The sequence below is a fragment of the Oryzias melastigma genome, linkage group LG1 (assembly GCF_002922805.2).
Source record: "Oryzias melastigma strain HK-1 linkage group LG1, ASM292280v2, whole genome shotgun sequence".
Taxonomy (NCBI): Eukaryota; Metazoa; Chordata; class Actinopteri; order Beloniformes; family Adrianichthyidae; genus Oryzias; species Oryzias melastigma.
In genome coordinates, this window is record NC_050512.1 from 15,822,710 (window position 1) to 15,841,503 (window position 18,794).

Below are 18,794 nucleotides of genomic sequence, written 5' to 3' on the forward strand. Positions count from 1 at the left end.
AAGTGATATGAGCGTGGCCGATACTGCACAGCGCTCATTGCTCATGACTCAGTGGATCTTTCTCAGTGACTACATGTGACAGAGCTGTTAAAGGACCTCCCCCCGGTGGAGAAAGCCAGTTTTCTTTTTCAGTGAGTCTTTTACTTTTTTAAATTGAAGAGTAAAGCCTTCGTTCTTAGTGTTTAAGAGGAAAACAGTTTTAAAAAGTGGATTTTGTCGCTAATGGGTAATAAGAGTTATTTTTACTGTAAAAAAATAAAACTCAAAAACAACAAACAGGTAAAAAAGTAAAATGTTGAGACTTTTGTTCAAGAAGTCCGCATACTTTGTGACTTGTACTGATTTTTTTTTTTGTCTTACATAAACCATAATGTAATGTTTGGTTTGAAAAAAGGTTTCAGATTCCAATAAAATTGCATATATAAGCTACTGAATTTAGCAAGTAGAAAAATCTCCAACGAATCTAAAGTAAAAATGTAATCTACATTAAATATTTAAAATAAAATGAGACAGTGGAAATCTTTGCATCACATTGATGTTTGAGTTCAGCAAAATTCTAGAAAATTCTATAAAGATGTTTTTTGTCTTTTTTTTAGCCATGTTCCTTTATTTAATATTGCCATGCATGTTTTGTTGCTAAAATTTTTTATTGTAACTATTGCAGAAAAAAAAAATTTTTCTAAAGAGCCAAACTTTAAAGGCGATTATTGCTCTTCTTTCAGTTTCATGCTTACTAAGTGTTTCCTTTGACACATTTGGCAATTGCTCAACTTTCAAAAGTTGAAACCTATTTCAGAAAAAATTAAAACAACATGGTCATAATAATGATAATAAGGATTTAGGCCTAAGGCAAGAAACAAAAAAAATCACCATAAATAAACACGATTAAAAGTGATTTCTAAGTTCAAATCAGCATTGATAAACTACGTGTTACACAACTGCATCATCACCTTCCCCTTCCCCCCACACACCCACACATATACACACATTTGTATATGCAAGTAACATAAAACCCTCTGGCTGCTGAAATTGCTCATGTATTGATTGTATAAGTTAAGTTTAGTTTAGATTCATAATTTAATAACAGAATATGAGATTATGTTGAACATGACCCCACCTGCTCAAAGAAGAAGCTGCCTGGAGAGCAGTTTCTAAACCTTTTCTCACATACAAACGAAATCCAGCATGCTATGTAGGTCGCATAAGTTCTGCAGAACATTAGGTGTTTGCAAAGACAAAAACAAGGCAGGAAGGAGCTCAGTGCAGGATAGTCAAAGTGGTCCGTGCATATGAGAATGCTTTGAATTTTTAAGGTTACATTCAGTCTGCAGCCTTTCCTGTTGTCCCTCTTGTCTTATCTGCTGCCACTCAAAATTTCTCAAAGTTGTCTTGACAGGCCCCAGCTTTGCCCTTTGCTTTTGTCTTCCTTTTCACGGCTCTTTTCTGAAATCCACTTTTCCTCGTGTATGCTTTTAGCTGGTCGCCAGTTTTGTTGTTTGTTGTGGGAGTGCTGCAATTGAAATGTCACGCGTGTTCAAATTTACCTTGACCATGTGTTTCACAAGGGCTCACATCAAATCATGTAAGGAACATATTTGTGAAATTTAGAGTGTCCAATTGAACATTTATGTGCAAATGTTGTGCAAAGACAGTGGACACACCTGTTGGATTGTGGGACAAAAATCTTTTTAATTGCCTCCTAGGGATTAAAACCAGACTAGAAGTGGAAATTTAAATTTGGGGAACATGTCTGGATGTTGTTAAGGATTAGGAGAACTGACAAAGCAAGAGTTGCTGTAATGCTGGGTATGTGTTTAAGAAGGTGCAGAACATGGGTTCTTGAATGCTCTTTTTGCGGTGTTCACACTGGACTGTTGAACCTACAGTTGCAAAAGTCTTGTTGCGAAATGTTAAAACTGTGAAAATCTTGCCCCAAGCTTTTTCTTTCACAGCTCCATTCCAATATATGAAAGACTTGTCATATATTTCTACAAACGCCAATTATTAATTTATCCTCCATGATCAATTTTCAAATGGTTGCTGCTTCTGTGGAAGAACTCTACCCATATGTCAAAACCAAATCACTGCTCAGTTTGTACAAATAGCATAAAAATGGATTCAAAAAGTTGCATAGCAATGTGGGAATGCAAGAGTTTGAATCCAGATGCCCATAACGTCCATACATGATTGTTTATATAGACTTTTTATTAAAAGTGGTCACTCAAAGGCGGATTTCAAACCCTTGCATAAATGAGTTTAAGTTTTAAGTTTTATTACCGTTCATTAAAAGCTCAAAAAACAATAAAAACAATAGCTAAAACAATTAAATATGAAAAGTATAAATAAGTAACATAAATGAATGAAGCATTAATCACAAAATTTTGGAGTTGTATAATTCTGGCCAGGCCTCTATGATCAATTTTCAAACTGTTGGCACTTCTGTGAATTGAAAAGGACGCTTACCATATATCACTACCAAATCCAGGTCCTTGATTGGTCAGTTCAACTATGGTTCAACTTTCAAAGAGAGTTCAATGTCTGCATGACTTGAAAATTCGTGTAAAGTTTTGAATATATTTACAAAGACTTTTCATAAGAAGTGGCCTCTTAATCATAGGTTTCTGAGCCTGTCGTGAATGCAGTCTCAATAAAGACGACTCTGCAGATGTTTCTTAACAGGTTAGGTTGCACCACAGCAAATTCATTAATTTGTAGAGTAAAGACCACTGATCTTTGGTTCACCTGGAGTTATTTCTCTTCCATCAAAAGGGGATTGATATCAAAGTAAAGAACCATGAAATGAAATCAAAGAGAGTGTCGTGGACAGACATTCAAGACGAAGAGCATCAGTTCACCAGGGAAATATACAGCCTTTACTCTTGTTTGGGGTGACTGGTTATCTGACAACCCTTGTTGCTTCAGTTACCAGCAACATTTGTTCTTTCAGGTTTACACAGACTAGCACACCCTCTGCTGAGAGATTCATGTAGGGTCAATGAAAGACGTGAACTGAACATGGAGCGGTAAATGTGTTTTGCTAGGAGGGCTGCTTAAATGATGCTTTAAGTGGCAATAAAAGAGCGCTGTCTTCGTTCTTTTCATCTGACAGCCAGAAGCCTCTCACACTCTGACTGCACTAAGCAGTTTGTGCTCTCCGTGTTGAATGTGAGACCAATCCCCTCTGGTCTCTGTGCTCTTTTCAGGAACTTGAAATTTAAATTTTCCAAAATATGTCAAAAAATCTTGCACTTCAAAGTATTAAATCTGCCTGAAACCAGTGTTCTTGGTTCAAACTTTGAAGGAGCTTTGATCTGGGATTCTCCGTGCATGCAAAACATCTGTCCTACTCCAGACGGGTACTAATTCCTATCTGTAAGCTCAAATTCAGGGTGTTGGCTGGGGAGGACGGAGACAAAACACATCTGTACTCGTCAAAACACACAAAAAAGGAGCAGCTGCTTAAAAATTGGATGTGAAACTGGCAACATCACAGACGACATGAATCCCTCTGCACAGTGGGGAGAGATCTTGGGTAATTTTTTTTGGCTCATGACGGCCACTTGACACCCAGGTCATCAATCATCCTAATAAAGCCACAAGTCCTTTCTTCCTAATGTAACCTCCTTTATTAAGAAATGTTAACTTGTCACTACTGTCACCCCAGAGCTGGTTGATTTGATCTGTGAGCTTCCACGTGTTAAGTGTCTTGGCGACAGTATGCGTGTGAGCTGAAGCAGGTCTTTCTCTTTGTGTTGGGTTGTGTGACTGCACAGGGTGATAAGGGCTGGATGAGACAGATCTTTTGTTCTGCCAGAAATACTCACCCCTATGTGGCAGCATGAGTCAATGAAACCCTGCTTAATCCTCGGTTTAAGAGTAGTGAAGGCTCAGCTGTGGTGGTTTTGTAAAGGTTTGCCATGTATCTGTGCTTCTCCCATTTTTTTATTTATTTTTGTGCCTGTTTGCCGGCTCCCTGTAACAGCTGCGTGAATATCTCATTTCAATTGAAGGGCAGGTGTCTCACGAAGCAGCTTGTGTGATCCTCAAGTGTGCTATTGCCTCTTTTGAAGTATTTATCTGTGTACAAACACACGCCTACATGCGCAGTTTTGCAGCATGCGGTCGAATTTCTTGTTAACTCGAGTGACCATGCGGAGAGTTTCTTTTTCCTGTCAGCTATCTGAGTCACAGGCTGCAGACACATCTTTGCATGTTTATACCCCTCACTCCTCTTTTCTTTGTTGCTATCTTGGTTCTGTACCCATTAATTGTCTGTCTTCCTTCCTTTCTGCCTGTTCCTTTTCTGTGTTGTGCCCCCCACCCCCCACACACAACCCCTCCCCACCTCCCTGCATTTGTCTGCTTCCTTCCTCCTCACTTGTGACTCCCTCCTCTTCCTCCTCTCTTTCTCGCTTGTCGTCACGCCAGCCACAGCAACAACAGCAGCAGCAGGAGCAGCAGCAGCAGCTCACCCCAACCACTTTTCAGCCACAGCTAAGGGCTGCAGTGTGTACATTTCTATGCGTGCGTCTGTGTACTTGTGCACTTGCGATGCATGAATCAGCCAGTGCGCACGCTGCTCCTTACAGAGCAAATTAGACATGCATATGGAGAGCCGTGAACTGGAGTCTGAGGGAAGGGATGTGAGAGGACCATCCTGGAGCTCATTAGGAGGACCAAGGAAGACATAACATCACTTCTTCTCTGTTTCATGCATTTCAGCCTCGCTTTTATTTTCTGTCAGTGTCTCCTCTCAACTCTGTTGCTGCTGTTTTTGCTGGCTTGGATCCCGAGACGTAACTGTAAGTGGACTTCTTCGTGTGTTTTGTGTGTGTGCAACAAGCCACGCACATTTTGTGTTCATGTCACCGTTTCTAATTTTCTACTCATTATAGGCATAATTTGTTCCTGGCTGCACGACATGACATCTTTGATGACTTAATTAGGCCAATTTGTAGAGCCATGTTTGCGGGGAGCGGGAAGTGCAATCATGTAGACGCGACTGACCTCTGCGGTAAAGATCCGTGAGGAACGTAGATGTTGATTCTACACAAGATGCCATGCTGGCTGTTTCTTTGAAGTGGAACGGCGTGTGAAGGTCCTCCCGTTCAGGTGACAGATAAGAAGAAAGGGAATGATTGAGAGAGTGTCAGTGTGTGTCACTCAGTCACCTCTGGCTGGAGAAAATCAATAGCTCCACAGGCTGAGTTGGACCGTTTACCTCTGCCAAGAGATGAGCAGACACCACAGATCCCCATAGTCCACAAAACTTCGACTGCTGTCTTTCAGCTTTGCATGCGCCTTCATTAATATTTGTCATTTTTTAAATACTTTTGATCTTTTGTGTGTGCTCGTCTGTGCACACATTAGTCAAAACTTTTACTTTGGAGAAACAAGGAGAAGGGACGGAGATCAAAAGTTTGTTTTGTGGCTCACAAGCAGCACGACTTATTGAAGAAGTCAAGAGAATAGTGGTGAAGACAGAGTGATTAAAAAAGAGGAAGTGAGTATAAGGCTGGAACAGAGGGAGACCATCATAATGAATCCTTCGTGATCCTAGAAGAGCATCATTTGTCTTCCTTTTTCCCGCTCCTTCTCTTCCTCTCGCCACCATCTTCCCCTCATTTTCTCCAGTATTGCTACTTTGATCCCACACAAGCGTGGTCTCTAGAGCTTCATTACTTTTAAAGCCTTCATCGTGAGGGTCCATAAAAAGATGCTAAGAAATGAATTTCTGAGACCATTTACCAGACTTTCCGTCCTTGCTTTAAAGTAATGGCTACAAAGCGGCATAATGCTCCTTCACGGACTGTAATGGCCTCTGAGCCTTCTGCTCTGGGTTATCAGGACAAACTGGCTGTCATACGTCAGCTCTGAAGAATCTGACGTTGTGCATATTAAGCGGCGCCTGCTGGGCATTCAGCCCCTGTTTAATTCATGAGGACATTTCTCTCTGCTGCAAGAACTTGTAACTTAATGTAGGGTTTGTGTGCTTTAGAAAATTTGAGCTTTTTAAGCCTTTGAGGACAGGTTGAAAGATTGTTTCTAGTCATGCACCGTATGTTGTGGTCTGCATCCTTTGCTTTCTTTCTGTGGTTTTCATCTTGATTTATACAAGACAGAACATTTTGTCGCAACATTTTGCCGATATCTTCAAGGCGTTTGAGCAGGGGCAGGACGAGGCAGATGAGGAAATTTCTTCGAGAAAGGGCAATGTACTGGTTGCCCTTTTTTTAATCTGATACAGGAGACTGCGGCGAGATCTAAAAGAGGTGGTGCGCGGGGGGGCAGTGCAGCATTTGGAAGAGGGGAGGAGGCGACATGTGAAAGTGTAGCCAAATGATGAAATAATTAAAGAGGCTAAAAGAGAGGTAAATGAGGGGAAATACTACTCCCAGTCAGAGGCTCTCCCTCTGCGAGGACTGCAGCTGCTGCTGCTGTGCTGATAGCTTTAATAAACACTATTGAATATTCTACTCAGCATATGAATATCTGGGATGGCAGATTAAAAACCAATGTTTCCTGTTGGCACTGCAGGGTGATCTTTCTTTAGGGCCGGCTGTCAAAGCTCTGTTTTTACGTTTTAGGAACTTTGTCGCTCATGTGACACTTTTCATATGACTGCTGTGTCACAAAGGAGCCCCAAGAGATGCACAAAAGCCAAGACAAATGCTGAAAGCCTTTAACAAAATAATAAGGGTGTGATGAGTCAGTTTAGCAACAAATCAATTCATATCATAATTTGTGGTTGACTATCAGATTCATAGTCGATATTGGTTCATTTTGAACGATACAATTGACCAATACCTGGTACTGAACAGTGGAGGAGAAGTTTTCCAGATTTCTTGTCTTTCTTGTAAGATTTTAGTTTCAGCCTACTGTTGTTTTTCCACATCAAAATAATACAAACTGAACATTGTTAGAACATTGTATCACACTGTTTTGTCACATCTTTTTTACATTGATCAAGTATGTTGTCTGTGATAATACTTTTTTGATTTTAAGCTATAGGAAAATAAACCTACTGTCTCAAACCAAATGGTATTTTCCTAATATCCATTATAATTGAAATATTTCATTTTAAACCAATTTTCGACTGGTGTAGGCAGTGTTGGGTAAATTCCTTTTAAGTAATAATTTTACTTTAGCTAGTGGAGGAAACTGTGATTAAATCACTTGTCTCATTCCCTAATTTAAAAAGTAATTCACCACTGTCAGGAGTCAGAGCTCTGTCGCCCCCTCTGGTCACCAGTGGGAGCTGTCTCCAGAATACTGAAGACATTACATCTCCCAGCAACCCCAGCGCACACTCTCCAGATGCCGCTCAGCTGACACTCATTGATAATCATTCGAAAGATGTTAAAAATAGAATCTTCATAACCAGCACTGTCCATCCATCCATCTTCTTGACCGCTTTGTCCCTTTCGGGGTCGCGGGGTGCCGGAGCCTATCCCGGCTACTGATGGGCGAAGGCGGAGTACACCCTGGACAGGTCGCCAGTCTGTCGCAGGGCCTCAATCACACCCATTCACTCTCACATTCACACCTAGGGGCAATTTAGAGTCACCAATGAACCTATGAAGCATGTTTTTGGACGGTGGGAGGAAGCCGGAGTCCCCGGTGAAAACCCACGCATGCACGGGGAGAACATGCAAACTCCACACAGAAAGGTCCTAGCCGGGATTCGAACCGGGGCCTTCTCGCTGTGAGGCAAGAGCGCTAACCACTGCGCCACCGTGCAGCCCTAACCAGCACTGTGTATATTTAATTCATTTTGTATGAAAAAACATGAAAGAATTATTATTATTTTTTTTTTTACTATTTAATTTAGTTTTAACCAATTGCCTCTCCCATTTTATTGAATTATTTTGCCACATAATTATTTCTTCTCTAAGATATGATTATAGTCAAATGTGAGTGTATGGGTCAACAAAAATAATCACACATGCCGGTCTGTCTGTGCAGGAAAAACATCCTGCAACGCAGACTAAGTTATGAGCTGTGTGTTACCTCATCTTTTTAAAATAAAATATACAATCTTGATGTGATCCTGCACAACACCTACATTTGCATTCAGTGGACAAAATAAATGCATTGTTCTGTTTTCATCGTCAGAAGCAGGAAAAGACTGACAGCAGTGAAACGTGACAAAGATGACTGTAAATGGGAAATAGTTTTATTCCGTGTCTTCATTGTGGTATTCGATGAATTGTTAGCAGCAGGTTAGAGAGTCTGATGAAAAGCATCTCATTTCGGAAGATGAAAGAGCTGAACTTCTATGTTCTTCACAATCAATTGAAGTCTTTTTATGATGAAATCCACCAATGCGGCTTTCCAGCATTGTTTGTTGCACTCGTTGTCCTTGGCATGATTACAAGCCCTTAAGGCACTGGAGGCCATCAGCAGTGTTTCTTGCAGGTGCAACGCTTTCATGTGCATGAGTCTGGGCTCACCCTTGAGAGAATGGGGGTGTTGGTTTCCCACAAATGTAGATCACCTCATTGCTTTATTGATGGCCTTGTCCCGTACTCCTCTCCCCATGACCTAGTTCTCCTGCGCTGACGCCGCTTGTTCATATCGTGCCTGCAGGAAGCACATGTTGTCAAAGACGTAAGAAAGTAGACACTGTCACACATCGGGAAGATTATGCGTTCAGGACAGCTTTGAATTTTACACTTATTTTTTTTTTTTGTAATCCAACTGATACTCAACTTGATTTACATTTCTTCAAAAACGACACAACCCACTTCACAGGAGAATGGTGTCGCTTCCTTTAACAGCTTTATTTATAACTTTTCCAGTACCCTGAAGCATAGTTTTCATGGCATCTTCCTCTCCCTACAGGGCAGCTTGCTGGGTAGTGCCACGTTTTCAGTTGGAGATCTGCTGAGGACTAAAGATGAACAACTGACCTTAAATCTCAGGTAAGAGCTTATCCGTGGCATACCTGTGGTTTTCTGTTGGATTTATATTTAGACCTTAAACTCCAAAGAACAAGACTGCTGAAACGTGGCCTTAAACTATGGGAAAACGCTTGTTTCAACAGGAATACTGCAGCATGCAGTTGGGTTTGCTTCAGGGATATTGTGGCGATCTGCTCCATTTTTTTTGTCGTAGATGGAAGAACGAAACATGTTTTCTGGAACATCTTCAGCACTGGATTGAAGATGTTTGCGACAAATGAGGTATCTTGGAAATCTTTAGATCCATTAGTCTCCCCTAAAACACAAAAAAATAATTGCTTTTATAGTAATAAAAGTCCCCATGTGAGGTAGAGGCTTGAATAAGAACATTTGGTGGGATTTTGTGTCTCACACAAGATTATTTAAAATGTGAACAAGAGGAGCTGACCTTGTGCTCTGAAGCTAATATTGTAAAGTGTTTGTGTACAAATGTTTTTTTTTTAAAGTCGCTTGCTGCATTTGAATCAGATGAAGATGTTTCTGACTAATCCAGGGAGTCATTTAATGGTCAGATAGCAAAATGTGCCTTTCTGAAGTGCTGGTAATAAACCTTAACACCTGGCTTTATTTGAAAGGTTGGAGTCGGAAAAGGTTGCCATAGTGACAAGGGATGTGTTCTTGTATACTTGCACCCAGCTGGCAATCACAATATTGTTTTGTAATCTGTTAAGTGTGACAATGATACATATTCTTCTCTGTTGATCCAAGCGTCAAACTGGTTTATGTGCATTCTGAGCAAAACTTGGAATGTCAAACAAAACAAACAAAAAAAGAGCAATTTTTCATTGTGTAGCAGCATTTTAGCATAAACTAAACATGAAAACATATATTTAATATGGTTACATTTTAAAAAATCAGTTTTATTTCCTGTCTGTGACTCCAAATAACTGACAATGACTGTGTCCAGGAGTTGGCTGTGTAATGTGCCATAATAGTAATGACACCTGCCTATTTGAAAGTTTCTTTGTGTTCATTCTCACTAAGCTCACCAAGCTGAAAAGCGATCCAAGCATTCCTCTGTCGTCACACTGCACTGGAATACTGCAGCTCATTTTGTCATAAGTCATATTGTTTTTTTCCTGACAACAACATCAAGGTCTGCTGTAGTACTTGCAGCCCTGACACATTTCATGTGATAAGTGAAAAAGGGCTTTCTAAAGTTCAAAGTTTCATTGCTTCTGTACTCTGAAATGGCTGTTATTATCCCGTCTTTATAAAGTATTATACTAAACATGAATACTGTTGCTCAGATACATTCTTTTGGAAAGCTGTGAGCAGAAATCTGAAAAGTGGAAGGAAAAAAATATTTCTTCACTTCTTATTATTACTTTGTTTCAGAAATTGTTGGATATTCTCAATCTTTTTTTTTTTTTTGTCATTTTGGTACCAGAATGGGTTTTAATCTGTAGTCACAGGGGGGATACTGGAAGCAAAAAGCAAAAGTGGTTTAAAAGCAGGAAATGAAGGGGGGAACAAGGAAAGAAAATGCTCCTTGTGCTTTATTTAAATGCAAAAAAAAAAAAAAAACTTGCATTGGAGATTCAGTATTCCGTGATTTTTTTTTGGTCATAGTGAGAGATCCATCAAATAACATGTTATGCATTTAATGTTTGAGAATGAATGAAAGTGGAGAGTTCACGCTTGCATAATTGTGCTCTAAGCTAAAAAGCAAAGCGTGCAGAACACACAGAATTTTTTATTTATTTAAAACTGTGAACAGTGCTCACTATGAAAATAATTTCAAATGTCTCATGTAATTGTGCTACATCTATCCATGTAGACTCTTTTTTTTTAATCCTTAGAATAATTTGCTATATCTAAACAAAGGCAAATTAGAATAACTTAAAGTCACACTCCAAACATATTTCTGTCCACGGTTAAAGTGATCCCACTGGTCTTTTTTTAGTATAACTGACATTTTCAGTTAAAATCAATAAACCTGTGTCGTTTTCTAGGACATAGTTTCTGCAGAGCGGCACATCAGAAATTTCCCCTCTGAATTGTGGGCCAAACTTTAGGGGTGAGGCTGTACTAATTTCCCATCATCCCTTTCTTTACAAGCTGTTCCGCTAGCCTACAGCCCCTCACAACCCCAACTTAACACGTTTTGATCCAGATTCCAGCTGGGAGGATGAAAAAAAAAATGTACATGGATCTATTTGTCTGGAAGTGGATGCATCAGATGGGAGCAAAGCAAGGAGCTTGTAACCTGCCAGCAAATATTCTCTCACAAATACAAGGATTTTTTTGTCTGTGCCTGAATTGCCATGAATTGAATATAAAAATCCCCAGCAATGCTATTTTAATCTTTATATTTCTTTTTATATACCCCCCCATCATGAGAAAAATGACACAAGAACTTATTAAAATCACCACAAATTCAAATTTCATCAGAATGCGTCTTCAAATTGAAAAGTCAAATATTGCATTTAAAGTGTCAGCTGCTTTTTGTCATAATTATCCTTGAATGTGGAAATGAAGATACTATGTTTGAATGGAGTATTTTTTAAATAAATCAACTGTAGAATCTCAGTTTTTCTCAACATCAGTACTCAACATTACTTAAATGAAACGGATATAATATCCATTTTAAAGCTGAAGAGTGAGCAGAATATTGAATTTTTCTAGATTTTATAGCTACATTTATGTCTTTGAGTTCTTCTTGAAGACATTTGCATGCACAGATACTGCAAACACACATTTATCCTGCATTTGACAAGCTGTCTCCTGTATGTCACTGGAGCTTGAATGAATTACACTGACAGTGAATCATGCATAACACACAGCGACGCACCAAAGATATGGTCTGGATTTGATATGCTGTTTGTTTGGTGGCTCATTCGGGGACCAAACATTTCAATGATGAGCAGCTTTACATGACTCTGTGTGATTCACTCTGGGCTTTTTGACCTATGGAAGAGTCTGTGACTCACAGTCCAAATTAGTTCTGCTGGCCAAGCAGCGCAGAGGCTGCAGCACTGACATGGGCAGAAATGCAATTCTTTCTGCCCAAACAGATGCTTCATTTTTATACAATGCCCTAATCCCCACTCAGGCAGTTCCTGCAGAAAGTCAGTTAATTTGAGCTGCTTCACTCAGCAGACGGAGTGCGGTACTTCTTTATCTCCAGGAGGCCAGGATTGATTCTCTTCAGTGACTCTCCAAACCAATATGGCTTTGCCTAACTTCTTCTCATAAGCTCTTGATTTACATACCTGCTCCGTGTGTGCGGAGAGGAAAATGGTGTTTGGCCAGCAGCACACTGAGCATCCTTTCTTCCGACTTTGACCCTTCGGTGAAGTCTGCTGGGCTGCAGGGCTCAACCTCTACATTTCTGCGAGCTCTTTGCATTTCAGCTGCTCCCTCAGGTCTCACACTTGCTTTCATGGAAGGCCTGTTAGCATCTTTGTCATAGATTGTTTTTGTTTCCTGCGAGACAACACCAGTTTGATTTGGGTCACTTTTGTGAGGAATACTGACAGTTTGGGGACAGATTCACAGCACTGTCGGGTGATTGTATGTTTTGCAGTCACCAAAGGCTACAGAAATGATAATCACCATTTTTCACTACACACACACGGTCTACTACTCAATTTTACACCAAGCAACAGTATTTTCTGATCCACTGGCTTCAAAATAAAATAGAAGTGTGATTTAATAATGCACAAAAAGACTGATCTAAAACTAAATTTTCATGCCACTCTTTTCGATTCTTCAGACAACTATTTTTTTTTTCTGAGAAAATTGTATTTTCTACCAGAAGAAAAGCACAGACAGTTGGTTTGGGCAGACCTGTTAAACAGCGAGGTATTCATGCTGCAATGGCTTCACTCACACGTCTCTGTTCAATATTCCATGGTGAGTTTAAGTGCAAACTTTATTTACTCTACTTTCTGTTTAAACTCTTCCCTCCTGGATTCCCAGTTCTTGCGCTTCACTTCTGAAGACAAATCTCAATATATTCTGGCATCCAGCAGCAGGAAATGATAATATCTGTGTAAGTGGAGTCTGAGGAGAGACCCAGCTGCAGTTTGGCCTTATTGCCTTTCTCCCCGCTGTCACTGATCAGAGCAGGATTAAGACAAAGAGAGCAAATGCCATTGATTTTGTTGATTTCTACTGTCTCCCATTTCGTTTGATGAATATGTTTGCAAAAGGGGATTTTGCACAGGTGATTGCATAGCAAATAACTGATTGAAAAACCATACCAGGTGAATCTTTTTTCTGCCTTTTTTTCACTTCAAAGTTTTGAGTGTGTGCTGTGAAATCCTGCTTCAATCTTCCTCCTTTGTGTTTCATTTGTAGACACTATTGTTACAGGTAATACTTTAAATGGAAGTACTTGTTGTTCTGTTATTTTAGGAACTGTCTACCGTATTTTTCTGACTATAAGTCGCTCTCGAATATAAGTCACAGCAGCCAAAAAATGCGTAATAAAGATGAAAAATCCTATGGAAAAATGTATTTAACAAAATACGGGAGCAAAATTGTACTTTTAATTTAAAAAGGCAAATCATAATAATTGAATAAATAACAAAAACAGACTGAATGTATACACACTTCATTACCTTAACACACTGATGCTTATTTAGCTTCATGACACATTGGGGTAATCTAGTATATTAGTGCAACATGAACAATTATTAAGATAACCATTGCATAAAGAACACACTAACAAGCCAACTGAACTCATTATATCACTTTAAATCACTAAATCATTTTAATTCTTCATCATCTGTGTCACTTTGGAACAATTCCTCAAAGCCTGGTGTAATGCTACATCCATTTTGGGCTTCTGCGTTCAAAACTCGTGTTCCCGCATCACTACACAAGTTTTTAAGTCAGTTTTTGAGCACTACGTACAAATGAGTGGCCATTGAACGCACATTAAAAGTTAAACCAGTTGAACTTTGTCACAAACAGGCAGACGGTTGGTTCCACCGGCAGCAGGTTTATTTGCACAGACTGGATGACAGAATTCAACAAAGCTAAATGTTCACAAAGCTAAAGCAGGGTCAGGCAGGAAGAGGTCAAACATGAGCAAAGGAGCAGGAGTCGAAGCAGGGTCAGGGAAGCAGAAGATCGCGTCCAGATACTGATACGAAACTAATAATTGTGACTGGCTAGAATTCTTCGACACCAGGTTAGTTATATTGGAAAAGAGCTGTAGGGGAAAAAACTGGAGCAAGATTCACAAGATTTGCAATTCTTTGACATTTTGCACCAAACCTCTTCCCATTTGAGTGTGCATCACATTCCCAGTATGTATGTAGAATTGGACAGTGTGACACTTCTTCTGTCGCTGTAAGTAAAAAATATTGAAACGCACCTAAATTTCCCTCTGGTGGTTATTGCTATTTATTAAAAAAAAAAATCATACATATTGTAAGTTGCACGCCTGGTCCAAGTATGAAAAAATATCGTGACAAATACTCAGAAAAATACTGTAATTCAAATCTCTGTTCAGTCAGTCAGTGTTGTTTCTAAACATTTAAATGAAATAATGGAATATTACTATTTTCCATGCATGACAGCAGCAAATTGTTTTAAAAATGTAAACATTTAATGATTCTCAAATGGAAATATTCAATCGGTAGTGGGAAAATACTCTGATGGTTATGTTTTCTACTATTGTGATTTTCACCTAAACTTTCAAACATCAGAGGTTTAAATGCTGTGGCCAATAAAAAGGGAAAAATGAAGTAAATAAAACCTCCCCACAATCATCTGCATACATTGCCAGAAATATTTTTACCGATTATGCTTTGATCTCTGCTGATCTGACAGATCGCTTGTTATTCCACTCTGAACAAGCGGCTCCTTGGTTTTCTAAAGCACAGTGGGACCCACCTGTAGGTTTTTTCATCTAAAAAAGGATCACTGTGGATATTTTGTTCTCAGTCATTCTGCAGTGACACACACACATGCTCAAACGTTGCAGCAACAAAACTGTAGGTTACATTTTTAATTTTCAAGGTATGTATATACCAGGCATGTGCACATTCAAGAAGACTTTTGTGAATGCACTTTTCGCATAATGGTGTTCATACAGGACTGTCACTGCCTGATACTAGCACATGTAGTCACAGTTACAAGACCTTCAACCTTTAACCTTCAGTGTGTGTTCAATGACCCTTGCCTTTTGTATGTAGAGAATAGAAACTGGCTTAAAGGGTAACCAAACACTAAATCAACTTTTTTTGTCTGTTGATCTTTATAAATGAGGCTTTAAAAGTGCCATCTGTTGGTCCTTGCCACATTTTTGACAATTTAAAATAAACTTGTTTAATTCCTGAAAATATAGTCTAAAACCGTCTGTTTGCTGCCCCCTACAGGTTGAAACGAGATAGTGCAGTTCCCTTTTTTGGTTGGTCAACTGGTGTAAGTCTCACATCATTTCAGAAGTTTCACATCACGGCAGCTCCAGTATTAAAGCCCCGCCCATATTTGATTCCGTAATGGTCGGTCGTTATCGTGTTAGCTTTAGCATGGTTCATAGGTGTTTTGCCTTCAGTTGTCAAAAATCGACTTGCACAAGTTTCCAGTGGAATTAGAAGTTAAGCAACAGTGGTTTAGTGCAATTGGCATTGAATCCAGCAAACTCCGTCCTAGTGATGGGTTTGAAATAAACATGTCACTTAGGATGGTTTGTTTAGTATGTTAGCCTTTATTTACGTATGATGCTAGCGTCATTTTACCACTCAGACACCACTGACCCACTACGGTCAGCTCCCTCAGGAGAAGGTGGAGGAGAAAAATGCTCAACCTATCGGCATCACTTTCCTCTGTATCACTCTCCATATTGAATACTGCATTACACCAAGCTAACCTCACTGTCACTGTCAATCACAGATCCAAACCACACCTCTGTGGCTCAGCCTGCCCCCTCTTTTTTTTTTGCATTTTTCAAATCTGGTCTGTGAGTGGAGTCAGCCTCACACTGTCCTGTTTAGTTAGCCTTTAGATTATGAGTACAGAGATGTGTGAATGCAAGAGTTTTGGATGCAGAACCTCAAAACGGTCATATATATAAACTTCTCATTGAAGTGGTTGCTTGAACGCACGTTTCCAAGCCTGGTGGGAATATAGCATGAGAGTCGTGTCTTAAGAATTCAATCTGTGTACTGTATAATTACAGAAAATTTATATTCTGCAAAAAAAAAAAAACTTCAACACATTTGGTTCTTTTCTCCAACTCAGTCTTTGTATTTTGTTCCGTCTTTTTCTTGGTCCAACACTGTATTTTCCAGCTTTACACGTGTTGTTATCGCTGAAACTCAGCAGTAGAGGCACTCTATGACCTAGTTCCACAGCTCGGTGTGAGATTTGATTTGATATGAATTTATATGCTTGTGTCTGTGTGTGTCTGGGAGTATAAGAGATTTTTGCCATGACAAGCCTTCATTATCACAAGCCAGTGCTTCTGCTGCATGGCTTCATGGCTTATTCATCCATTCTCACTGGACCAAACCCTTCTTAACTGTTCCACCACGAACAGTTTAGGTTCCCTCACATTGATATTGTTTTAGCGTCCCACACTTCGAGCGATCGCTCTACTCCAATTTCCATACTTGAGCACAGACAGTCGACTCTCCCCTCCACAATATCTTGTGTGACTGATTTTATCTGAGTGTGACCTGAAAGAGTAGAGATCAACTATTTGATCCAGTTCAGCCACAGAGGAGCAGTGAGAGTGGCTGTGGCCAGGAGAAAAGCTACTTGTTTTCTTTTTCCGACTGGGTCCTTATTAGTCTGCAAGAATAATATTTTCTGCATTATTGCAACATTATTGCCTTACAATTAAGTTTTATGAAACAGAACAGCTAAACAGAGTTTTTTGTAACCCTATTGAAACATTTACACATTTTCATGCTTCCCCCACGCTGGAGCTAATTACACTAATCTGTGGGGTAATTCCACTTCCCTGTGAAAGTACCACTCACTCAAATTTATTTCCCTGCATAACCACGAGATTATCAGTTTTAGCCAGAAGAATGTTCAAAGTAATGTAAATTAAATTAGCAAATTAATAGTTGACCATGTAAATGTCTTTAAATGTGGCTTTTTTATGTTATCAGCACAGCAGTAATGTGTGAAGTGAAGCTTTAAAGGTGGATTTTAAAAGGATACTTAAGGGCCGCAAGATGTGAGAAAAAGGCAGAAAAATATTTTATCTGCAGCATGCACATGGAGAAAACTGTTGGAAGCAATAACTTTTCCCTCTATGTTTTGGTTGTGCATGTGCAGAAATATCTATTCAAAAAAAGTGTTTATTGGGAAAGAAATTTGCTTTACTTGTGAGCGGGAGCAAAGCACACGGGAGGCACATGCACTCCTGTTGCAGAGGTACACGTCTATAGGCAGCTGCTGCACAAGAAGCAGCTATTTCTGCAAAATGCCAATGCACATAGCTACACTTCAGGACTGTAAGAAGCAGAGTTGTTTGGAAAGAAATGCAAATACTGTATATCTCCTTCATTTTTGCACTTTTGAGCGCCTGTGAAAGTAAGTCGGGCTGGTTTTCTGCATAATCTGAGACATCCAGGCACTAAAATAATCTTGCGGACAGTTTTTTATCTTTGATATCACTGGAGGGGGATACGTTGTCCAAAAACTGTACTCAATCAAAAGTAGTGTTAAGACAAAAAGTACAGTAAAAGTAAAATGCATCTGGAAAGAAAAGCACTCCACTTCTCAGTAATAGTTCAAACTTGTGTGGATTTAGTTTAATACTTATTACAGACATTGAAACATGTAATAACCAAATAAAGGAAGAATCTCTTGCTTACAGTCTTTCGAGATGTTGCCGGCCACACCTAAATAACACATGCTCATACCATAAATCAGGATCAGAATCAGCTTTATTGACTAAGTACAGTGCAGATACAAGAAATTAAGTAGTGTCTGATGCTCTCATATGCAAACAAGGCAAGGTACACACATATATATATATGAAGAAAAACATATGGATAAATACAAAAGTTATTCTGGTTTAACAATCCTCATGTTCATGTTCAGTACTTTTTTTTTTTTTTATCAGGGAAGAAGCTGATTTTGTGGCGAGTAGTTTTGGTGCACAAAGTTCTGAAATCTCCAACCATTGATGCAATCACTGCAAATCAGCTGATACTAACGCCGGGTTCACACCTGGAGTGCACGCGCTGTCCGCTTCACCTCCAGTTCACACCAGATGTGAAGTTTTTCAACGGTCAACATGGGCGCCTCTGATGTGGTTATTTACAGCTTCTACAAATTAATTTGACTTCTCGCCAACTGCTCTCTGTGTTGTTCGTGTTTTACTGTATTTTTATCTCTACAGTCTGTTAAGATACAGAAACATGATCGTATTTGTCAATTGTGGCATTTTATTGTGAAAATTTGGTTATACTTTGAGAATTGACCGAATTTTTTCACGTCTTGGCATAACTTCCTGCTAGGATTGACATGGATCGTTTGCGGCTTGTGCAAAAAACAGACCAGACGCAGAAACAATCTCTGCACAGCGCGACGACCACAATATTTTAGGTTAACAAGAGCGCCAAATGAAAACCTCCTCTGTTCCACGCCGCCTAGTGCTTCTGCTTGTGGCGTGAACCCGGCGTTACTTTTCACGTAACATGTTATCAACATAGAGCACAAAGCTGCTTTTCTCCTCAACAGAAACAGATGATTTACGCTTATATGCAATAACCAAGAATTTAAATTTTTTAATATTGCAGACAAAATGTCAAGTCTGATCATTTTTCCAAGTAGAGAATTTTTAGTTTAGCAAATGTAATTTCCCCCTCCCCAGTGTTGGGACTAACGCCGTTTAAGTATAACGGCGTTACT

General features: G+C 39.5%; 1 protein-coding gene across 1 annotated transcript in view; it reads left to right on the forward strand.

The window, feature by feature from the left end:
• Nucleotides 1-18,794, forward strand: part of inpp4b (inositol polyphosphate-4-phosphatase type II B) — a 147,173-nt gene that overhangs the window by 50,801 nt on the left and 77,578 nt on the right. The window contains exon 5 of the mRNA XM_036212286.1: nucleotides 8,845-8,924. Within this exon, the coding sequence (XP_036068179.1) occupies nucleotides 8,845-8,924 (80 nt within the window). The remainder of the gene's footprint in view (nucleotides 1-8,844; nucleotides 8,925-18,794) is intronic.